Raw genomic sequence first — 10,880 nt, 5'->3', positions numbered from 1 at the left:
TCAACCTCCCACCCATCACAACTCTAACAGGTGTCTAAGGTGCTGAGGTGCTTAAGTTGGAGTGTGAAAAAATGATCATAAGGATGGCTTTGTATCATATTTTAAAGAGAATCCCAAATAAACACCCCTCTTCATTTATTGCAGTTGTTCTGGTCCGTTTCTCAGTTAGCTTGAATGTTTTATTGTACAAATAACACCCAGTAGACATTTTGATATTTCAGAATTTTTAATCAGATGTTTAGACAGTACACTAATATTTTAAAAAATCTCTTGAGATTATACCAAGGACATAACAGTAAATGCCAACGTCTGAGTTAGAAGACAGGAGAAGGACACTTAGAAGACAACATCATTCAAACATATGGAATCAAAATCAATGAAGAAGACTTTAATAGCCAGCTTTACTTCTGTTGCTGATACCCTCTTGACACATTGGGACCAAAGTTCTTTACACATCTTCAGTGTGTCTAATCTAACACAGCAAACATAACATTATTAGACACATGTAATCCAATTTAAGGGCACAGTGGAGCAAAGCACCAGGCACTAGAGTGGAACAGGGTGCCAGTCCATTGCTGGATCCACTCAAATTCACATGAGGTGCCCATGTTGATGGCTACATTGACCCCCAATGCACATCTTTGGGATGTGGGAGGGAAACTCAAAGAGAACTTCACTTGAGGGATTTGAACCTAAGATGATGGCTCCAGGAAGCACCAGTGCAGCACCTCACCCAATCTATAGACATGGTAGTTAAAGTAGAACTTTGGCATTTCGAAAAACCCTGAAGTTGAGCTGAAATTAAATATGAAGAAATAAGTACTATGCGTATTTACTGTCTGTGTTTGATTTCTTTCAGACTGATTAAAAAGAAAAAGAAAATTTAATGTTAATTTTAAAGTGTGTCTTTAAACCTGAACCTGATTTTAATGCAATTATCACCACATCCATTTAAATTGAAGCTGAGGGCACCTTTTTCACTCTCATTTCACCTCAGAAATCAACTCCAGTGAGACGCCATTGTCAAGATATTCAAAAACCTGATGAAGGAAGGCTTTCATATCTGACCACCTTTGACATTTTTGCCTTGTAAACCAGGGCACCAGCGAAAATGGCCACTGCTACAATGAATGCCACTGCTAGCACCAAAGTGTTCAGACTCAGATTCTGGCCTAAATCTGTAAAGAAAAATAGGAAAGAAAAATGATGTTAATTAATAAAATGTACTGAATACAAACATAGACTTATTATTTTATATAGTTAATGTCCATAGTCACCAACATCCCAAGACAATTCAGAAAAAAACATTGTAGAGGGGGGTCCAATCAGGACTGGAACTGCTGAACAGTGGGGCTGACATAAAAGAGGACTGCATGATTGCTAGATAGATAGATAGATAGATACTTTATTAATCCCAAGGGTAAATTCACAGCTGCATACTGATAAAGAACAATATTAAATTAAAGATTGGTGTTTTAGTGTTCATGCGCATGCCAGGGCAAACACCACTACGGGGGCAGTGTTTGCCTTTTTCAAAAGAGGCAGCTGCTAAAGAGTAATAACTTGAGGGGAATAAATTTAGGAAAATGAAAGGGGTGAACAAAAGGTAACGTATTAGACTGTCCCCCAAGCTGCGTAATGTTAACTAGAGAAGCATCTAGGCCAGGGGTTCTTAACCTGATGTCATTGGAACCCTAGGGGTGTCTATGGATGGGTTTCAGGGGGTCCGTGAGTGTCAGATAAAAATTAAGATTTATATTCACTGTACAGACTGGTACTGTTGACTTAGAATAGATGTAGTAGTGGTAGTAGTAGTAATGGTAGTAGAAAACATTGTAGTAGTAGATCTGTTTTAATTTGCTCAAAAGGATTGTATTTCATAACTATAATGAGTGGCTATTACTTTTGCATATAATTGAGTGTTTACAATAAAATTTAATAATATTTTGTGTATGTCATATATGTATGAGACAATTAATTCTCGATAAATAAAGTACCTTATATTCATTACATGAAAAGTTGTATTTATGTGAATATTTCTGGGGAAGGGGGGTCCATAGCTTTCATAAGATTCTTAAAGATTCAAAAAAGGTTACGAATCACTGGTCTATGCTATATGTACAGCCGCCATACACAGGAGAGGACAGGCTCTCTGCCCATTTAAAGGGAATCAGATGGTGAACATTACATAATAAACAGAGTTCACCAGATGGAGCTCCACAAGGATGAGCTCAGGGCTTCCAGGGCACATTGCTAACCCATAAAGGCAGTCCCAGGGGATTTCACCAGAATAAACCAAACTTTGGGCGTAAGGCAACCACCTCAGTGGACAGTTGAGTTCAGAGCCACAACATCAATCGTGACTTGTGGTCAATTGGTGTAAGGAGGACAGAGACTGAGTGATTTAGGTAATAATGTAAGGACTTAAGGAAATATACAGCTATGAAAGTGGGCAGTCAACCCAACGTGTAAAGAGGACATTGGCTCTTTATTTAAGCCTAGAAAGGCAGCATACAGTGTTTATTTTTCCTTGTTTACCTTAAATTGTGCTCACTCCATGCATTCAGAACTGTAATTGTTTTATTTTTTTAAGAAATATACTATTTTTGGGTCCTTAATGTTCACAAATATACAATTGTTTTGATATTTATAAAAGGTAATGACAACCAGGTGCCATTGTTTGACACTGATTTATTGCACAGTTTGACTTATAATGGTATATAAAACATTATTCAATTTCATTGTCTGCCTTCCCTTATTTACCCTTGGTTGTCTCATATGACAACAATAAATACTATTTATTATAATCGAGTTAGTTTTGAAGTGAAACTGTATAAAAAAGTTCACAGACACATATACAATAATCTTCTTTCGTCTGCTCCCATTAGGGGTCACCATAGTGGATCATCTGTTTCCATATCTTCCTCTCCTCATCATCTTGCTCTGTTTACACCCATCACCTGCATGTCCCCCTCACACAACACCCGTAAACCTTCTCTTAGACCTTCCTGTTTTCCTCTTCCCTGCCAGCTTTCCCTTAGTCTCCTTCTCCCAATATACTTAGCATCTCTCCTCTGCACATGTCCAAACCAACGTAATCTTGCCTCACTGACTTTGACTCCCAACCATCAAACCTGAGCTGACCCTCTAATGTCCTCATTTCTAATCCTATCCATCCTCGTCACACCTAGTTCAAATCTTATCATCTTTACCTCTGCCAACTCCAGCTCTGTCTCCTGCTTTCTGGTCAGTGCCACTGTCTCTTACCCATATAACATAGCTGGTGTCACTACCATCCTGTAGACCTTCCCTTTCACTCTTGCTGATATCCGTCTATCACAAATTACTCCTGACACTCTTCTTCACCCATTCCACCCTGCCTGCACTCTCTTTTTCACCTCTCTTCCACTGACCTCCCTCTCACGTACACACATGTATTCTGTCTTGGTGGTCCTACTGACCTTCATTCCTTTCCTCTCTAGAGCATATATCCACCTCTACGGGGTCTCCTCAACCTGCTTTCTACTATTGCTACTGATCACAATGTCATCAGCAAACATCACAGTCCACAGGGACTCCTGCCTAAGCTTGCCTGTCAACCTGTCCATCACCATTGCAAATAAGAAAGGGCTCAGAGCCAATCCCTGTTGGCACCCCTGTCATATGCTTTCTCCAGGTCCACAAAGACGCAATACAACTCCTTCTGGCCTTCTCTATAAATCTCCATTAACATCTTCAGAGCAAACATTACATCTGTGGTGCTCTTTGTTGGCATCAAACCATACTGCTGCTCACTAATCATCACATCCCCCCTTAACTGAGCTTTAACTACTCTTTCTCATAACTTCATGGTCTGGCTCATCCATTTTATCCCCCTGTAGTTATTACAGCTCTGCACATCCCCCTTATTCTTAAAAATCGGTACCAGTACACTTCTTCTCCACTCCAAAGGCATCCTCTCACTTTTCAAGATTGCATTTAAACAACCTGGTTAAAAACTCCACTGCCATCTCTCCAAAACACCTCCATGCTTCTACAGATATGTCATCTGGACCAACGGCCTTTCCAATCTTCATCCTCTTCATAGCTTCATACTTCCTCTTTGTTAATCCATCGCACTTCCTGATTCATTATCTTCACATCATCCAACCTTCTCTCTCGCTCGTTCTCTTCATTCATCACTCTCTCAAAGTACTCTTTCCATCTGCTCAACACACTCTCTTCACTTGTGAGTACATTTCCATCTTTATCCTTGTTCACCCTAACCTGCTGCACATCTTTCCCAGCTGTCTAGCCCACCGGTCCTTTTCTCCCTCCTTAGTGTCCAACCTCTCATACAACTCATCATATGCCTTTTCTTTAGCCTTCACCACCTCTCTCTTCACCTTATGCCTTATGTCCTTGTACTCCTTTCATCTGACTATCCCACTTCTTCTTTGCCATCCTCTTCCTCTGTATATTCTCCTGTATTTCCCCATTCCACCACCAGGTTTCCTTTTCCTCCTTCCTATGTCCAGATGTCATGCCAAGCACCCTTCTTGTTGTCACCCTTACTGCTTCTGCTGTAGTTGCCTACCTGTCTAGTAACTCTTCACTGCCACCCAGGGCCTGTCTCACCTCCTTCCTGAACTCAACTTTGCAGTCTTCCATTTTCAACTTCCACCATTTGATCTTTGGCTCTGCCCTCACTCTCTTCCTCTTCTTGATCTCCAACATCATCCTACAAACCACCATCCTCTGCTGTCTAACTACATTGTAACCTGCCACCACTTTGCAGTCTCCAATCTTGTTCAGACTGAACCTCCCACACAGGATGTAATCTACCTGTGTGAATCTTCCTCCAGTCTTGTAACACTATGTTCCTCCCTCTTCTTCAAAAAACGTATTCACCACAGCCATGTCCATCATTTTTCCAAAATCCACTGTCATCTGACCTTCTTCATTTCTCTCCTTGACACCTTACCTACCCATCACCTCCTCGTCTGCTCTGTTCCCTTCTCCACCATGTCCAATGAAATCCACTCCAATCACCACTTTCTGTTCCTTGGGTACAGTGTCCATCACTTCATCCAACTCACTTCTGAAATCTTCTTTCTCTCCCGTTACACACCCAACTTGCGGAGCATATGCACTAACAACATTCATCATCACACCTCCAATTTCCAGCTTCATAATCATTACTCTGTCTGACACTCTTTTCACCTCCAAAACAGCATGACATACTGTTCCTTCAGAATAACTCCTACCCCATTTCTCCTCCCATCTACACTATGACAGAACAATTTGAACCCACCTCCAAACCACATGGCCTTACTTTCCTTCTGTTTGATCTCTTGCAAGCACAACATATCAGCTTTCTTTCACTCCATCACATCAGCTAACTCTCTTCCCTAACCAGTCATACAGCCATCATTCAAAATTCCTACCCTCACTTTCACTCTCTTTACCTTCTTTTAACTGCCCCCCATCTCAACCCTGGACATGCCTCCCCCCCACCTTCTCCTTCTGCCAGCAGTAGCCAAAACTCCTCTCTAGGCACTGTGTCATATGCTAACAGTACTGGTGGCGGGCATTGTATAACCAGGCCTCGACCGATCCGGTATGGAAATTCGTATTGTTGACCACATATTTTTCTAGCTGATTTTTACAAAAGATTGCCCTTCCTGACAACACCCTCCCTATTTATTCAGCTTAAAACTGGCAATAAGAAATGCAATAGTTTGTGCAACCCCTGTGGCTGGGTGAAACATATACAATAATAGCTACCATTATTAAGAACTGTTCTTCTTAATGGTTGCCAAAATGACAAAAGTAAGTCAGTCTGTGACAAAGTAAAAAGGTATTCACTGAAAGCATTCTTCACTAACTTAGACCTACACAACAGATTCAGCCTTACTGTTATTGTATTGAGTCTTCCCAGCAAGGTAGAGGGGTCCTTGGGAAATGAAGTGTTTCTGGCTCTCCAAAGACAATGACCTCCTCTTCCTGCTTGGGATATTTGGGATATTTGAGCTCTCAATGCAGCCCTGAGAGCATCGGGTGTCTGGACTGTCAGCTTCACAGAGAATGACACTGCAGGTGATGAACACCTAAAAGCAGAACAACCATGTAAACATTTGATAGAATCAACAAGCCGATAAAATGATTATATTTGGAAGGATGAGTGAATGTGTGCTCATCGCTTACCTGTTGGTATCCTCCAATAAAACTGTAGGCTTCCAGTCCAAAGTTAAATTGAGTCTGATTGGTGGGAAAGATTTTTACACTGTCATCTTTAACACACCTAGAAGAGACACAATTCAATGTATAAATCAATTGTTCAATTAGACAGAACATTCTAGCACCAAGTGAGAAATGTGTCTGTGGTGTCACATTTATATTAGATTAGCTATGTAAGCCCATGCTGTAAAAAGCCCGGGCTCATAGAAACCACAGATTCTGGCATTTCAATCAATCAATCGCATTAGTTGTGCATTAACAGCTAAGTGAGGCTCTCTTTCCTTGGTGGTTTCATTTTGCCGACGTACTCGCCTCCGTTGTCTATCAGTGGCTAAATGAGTTTCTCTGTCCTCGGAGGTTCCGTTTTTTTCCAATGTGCTCGTCTCGCTTGTGTATTAGCGAGTTTCTTTTTTCTCAGTAGTTCTCAGAGTCGATTTCGTTGAGCTTCATGCTGTTCCCTCGCACTTTCTGGCCGGACAGACAGACACACACACTTCGACACGTCAATGTTTATATATAAGATAACGATCTTGAATCATATGGACAATGATGATATGAGGAAACCTCTCTTAGTTCTCATTTATTTTTAGTCTTCAAAATGGATGGGGCAGCAGTCTATCGCATGACACACTTACTCACACTCTTGGCCCTGATAGTGGGTAATATTAACATGATACACGCATCTTTATGTTCTGAGAGGGAAAACTGGAGTCCATGTAAATACACAGGTAGACTTTAAACAGAAGCCAGTGTCCTTCTATACCACAGAACTACAGCATTTCCATTCCATAACGCATGAATAGCATTGTTTTATTCGAAACATAAGGCTGATCTGGCAGAGTATGAGCATGACGTGTATGAGTTGTGTATTAATAGTCATTTTCATTTCGATTGTCTGGCTGCCTCTCTAAGCAAACCATTGACAATATGTCCATATCTAACATGAATAAAGTCACTGCTTATATTTTGAGGTAAAGACTGCATATATAACACTTTATGACAGAAGTCTTGCTTTGGTTTAACAACCAGAATAAGAAGTTTAGGTCAGCTATGTGATGTGCTACAGGCCTCTTTAATGATCTTCATACAGTTCTTGTATTTTGTACTGGGGTATGCTAGGTCCAGAGTCCTGCAAGCTGTAGGTGATCTGCTTTTTTTCCAGAATATTCTACATAAAAAATGTTAGAATATCAGTCCAACAGTTAATGTTACAAGAAAATCTGGATGGTGACACAGGACATCAGTGGTCAAACTTTCGTATTTTGCCCCCCCCCCTTTTTCTACCTGGAATAATTCTGCGCCCCCTGCATAATATAAGATAGATGAGAATAACCCATGAAACAACTAACAAAGGTATGATACTCGTGCGGTGTCACGGTATCCTATCATTTTTACTTCAATAAGATTTGCATGTGTTCGGCTAACTTTGATGAAATATTTGCAATTTATTTTTTTTAAAGTGCTTTAATAACTGTTAAGATTCCTTGTGTAGTTTTTGGTAGTAATTCTAATCCCAAAAACAAAGAATAAATGATTTATTCTTATTTATTTTTTTTTATGTAAAGAAGCTATTAAATATGTTTTAATTTTTAAAAATCTCGTAAACGAGGACACCGATGAAGTCAATCTGCACGAGATAAACGTATTTTCGTCCGACAAATATTACGTATACCGCTGTTAGTTGTATCATGAGAATAACCCAATACGCAGTAAATTATTGAACTCAATTTGGCAATATTGGCTACGCAGCCAATGTGGTGCAGTCGCGCCACATTATCATCTGATCTACTGTTACCCGAATGTTCGCGACAGATTCTGATACGTCTCGAACTTTCTGGATTGAAAATACATGACTATAAAAGCAGCAGCAGTGGCGCCACACAACAGATAAAAACAAACTTCAAATAGAAAAGGACCTCAGAGTGTCTCGATATCTCGAATATCAAACCAAACCTGGACAGGCTGTGTACTTTAAAGCAGGCACATATGAGTCATTAGATCAATGCCTTAGAAATGTTTTATTTTAATTTTAGTTATAATGCAGTCGTTTTGATTATATGCTTGCAAATTTAAATTTGAAATAAAAATGTAAAAAATTAATTTTGATGTCTTGTGCATTTATTCAACATCCCCCTTGTACAGCTTTAGTGCCCCACAGTTTGAGAACCGCTGCTATAAATGAATGGCAGAAAAAAAAAAACTTTCAAGGTGTAATAATAAATATTGAACCTCTGAGGCAGTTATCATGATAGCTTTTCAGAAATAAAGTCATTATTTAAGGTATCCAACAGGTCCAATATGCCATAACATCAAAATGATGATCAATAAAAACATACTCAATGAAAAGTTACATTAATGTCTAATTTTCTTAATGCACTTACTTTGACTGAGCTATTAATAAACTACCCAAGTCCAATGATTTGACACTGTTCAGTTCTACTCACTTTTAAGGAAGAAAGATCTAGAAGGCAGTGACTTTTTATTCACCAAGCCAATCAAATGACGAAGGTTCTTAGACAACAATCACTTCACTCAAGACTGATAATACAGTGAAAATATAATTGGCAGCTAACTGGAAATTTACCAGGAAAGAGGGACCTAAAAGGTGCGACAGATGAAAGTGTTCATATGCCGACTAACAGTAAAATTGTGAACACTTATGATGTTCCTGGTGTGACTGCCATAGTGGATGGACTGGGATCCTGATCAGGATGAAAGTGGTTCCTTAAACGAAGGGAAGCCTTATCGGAAGGACAGAGATGGACTGGTTTCCCGTCCAGGTTGGTTGTTAGTACCTTTTCCCAGAAGGGAAGACTAGTCAGAAGGAAAGAAGGTGTCTGCTTCTCTGAGTCACGGATAACCTTTTGGCTTTTGCGTCTGGAGGTTGATGCTCTCTGGCACCCCCTAGTGTTCACATTGGTGAAGTCTAAAGTGTAAACGAGTGAACTTCAAAAAGTCCACTTCTACCTTAAACGTACCAATGTGCACAAACATGAACAACCAGATTTCTACAAGCAATATTTCTGGATAATCGAGCCCAAGTGAGAAATGTGAGAAAGACAACGGTGGGTTTGAGTTGGTATGGGCCTAATTGGGTTTGATTACTAACAGATCTATGATTATATCAGGTGATTATATAGGAATTGGGAGGTTATCTGTTTGGATCATGAATTGGGACAAAATCTGTCCAACTTGCTAGCTAACAGTCCTAAACAACAAAACAGATTTACAAGTAATGGCTACAGAAAAGAAATCTGCATTTTATACACATCCAGGCAAAGTCCAAATTCCACTGTAATGTTGCAGTAAGAACTCAGACAAACGGTCTACAAAATGTATTACATTAATGTGAACAAGTTAACCGAGTTCAGAGGGTGAGGATGGTGATGAGCTAAAATTGCTCTTAACCAAAGTGAATGACTGACTAATGGAGCAGTGCAGCTTTCAGAGCACAAGAAGATCTGACCCACAAATACATCTGAACAGTATCACACCTTAGTATATTTGGACAATGAACGTGGAGTCATTTTTGGATAATTACACATTAAACAATGAATACTGTATATATTTTGTCATTACTTCCATGTAATTAAATTTAAAGCATTATTATGATTTAGAATGAAGCTCAGAAATGACCGAGAATTGAAATATCTGGCAATTTAAAGGGTAACCAAGAAACTCGCCTAAAGATAAGGGCCTAATCTGTACCATTAAACACTTCTAAAAGTGTAAATGTGATTTACCCATTTGAAATGATGTCATAATAGATGGAGTCATTGGGGTCATCATGAGGCGTACTCCGGCATGTGTTGACAAACAGCTTGATGTTGTTCAGCGATGACTTCACACTGATGCCCATGTACAACATCTGCCCGAGTTCCACCTTGACTGGGTACTCGCTGGGGTCGATGATGTTTGTGAAGTCGCCGCTGTTATAAAACTCAAACACAAACGTGAAGGTCCCAAAGCCAGCTTCAGAGAACATGTAGTTGGACTTGTGAGGACTAAATGAAGCAGACGCTTGACCCTTATTTGGATAAGCACAACTGAAGGGAATCTCCACCTGATTTTCTTTGCTTATAATTTGATTAGGAAAATCAAAAGTTGAAATTTCATTCTGGAAAATTATGGCAGTGCCATTATCCTGAAAAAGAAATTACAAGTAAAAGTATTAAATATTATACTGGGGATGTTAAAAAAGTCAAACCAAATAAAACATACAAAGCACAGACATAACTATCATGTTCCAAATGGTCATTGACTTTCACAATGATTGGTTGCCCTCCATCATGTGACTGTCATATGAACAAAAAACATAAACACAACAGGAAGACACTGACGGGACCTTCAATCAGGCAAAGGAAAGACTAAGAGCAGGTCAAGTTTAAAAAGAGATCATGTCATTTAAGTTTATTTATGTCCAGCACGATTACTGCCCCGTTCTCTCCCACGTTTTGTCACAGAGCCCCCCATTTTAGTGTTTGTTGCCATGAAACATTACTCAAGCTTAGTTCTTTTTATGGGAGAAAAAGGAAGTTTAAAAGATTACTATGAGTAAGTATCTCTATCAGGAGATGAAAACAAAAGTGGCAAAGTTAAAGAATAGTCGTAAGAGCACCAATGTCCAAGCCAACGGAAGCGTGAAGTTGTCTAAGTGTAAC

At 39.6% G+C, this 10,880-nt stretch overlaps 1 protein-coding gene across 1 annotated transcript; it reads right to left on the bottom strand.

Annotated features, from left to right (window-relative positions):
* Nucleotides 1-207: 207 nt before the first annotated feature.
* Nucleotides 208-10,383, bottom strand: LOC120514731 (CUB and zona pellucida-like domain-containing protein 1). Its single transcript, XM_039735247.1, has 4 exons — nucleotides 9,963-10,383; nucleotides 6,187-6,283; nucleotides 5,897-6,089; nucleotides 208-1,178 (listed from the first exon to the last, which is right to left on the bottom strand). Exons 1-4 carry the CDS (start codon nucleotides 10,202-10,204, stop codon nucleotides 1,033-1,035), a joined length of 678 nt encoding a protein of 225 aa, XP_039591181.1. The 5' UTR covers nucleotides 10,205-10,383; the 3' UTR covers nucleotides 208-1,032.
* Between the last annotated feature and the right edge of the window lie 497 nt (nucleotides 10,384-10,880).

Source organism: Polypterus senegalus, chromosome 1 (genome assembly GCF_016835505.1).
Source record: "Polypterus senegalus isolate Bchr_013 chromosome 1, ASM1683550v1, whole genome shotgun sequence".
Lineage (NCBI taxonomy): Eukaryota > Metazoa > Chordata > Cladistia > Polypteriformes > Polypteridae > Polypterus > Polypterus senegalus.
This window is presented reverse-complemented; position numbering and strand designations above follow the sequence as displayed.

Excerpts from the sequence above, each read along its gene's own strand:
- LOC120514731 (XM_039735247.1), bottom strand. The coding sequence starts at position 10,204 with ATGTTCTCTGAAGCTGGCTTTGGGACCTTCACGTTTGTGTTTGAGTTT. Across the intron at positions 6,284-9,962 it reads TATGACATCATTTCAAATGG|GTGTGTTAAAGATGACAGTG; the intron begins GTAAATCACATT and ends TGTCTCTTCTAG. Across the intron at positions 1,179-5,896 it reads GAAGACTCAATACAATAACA|ATTTAGGCCAGAATCTGAGT; the intron begins GTAAGGCTGAAT and ends TTTTCTTTACAG.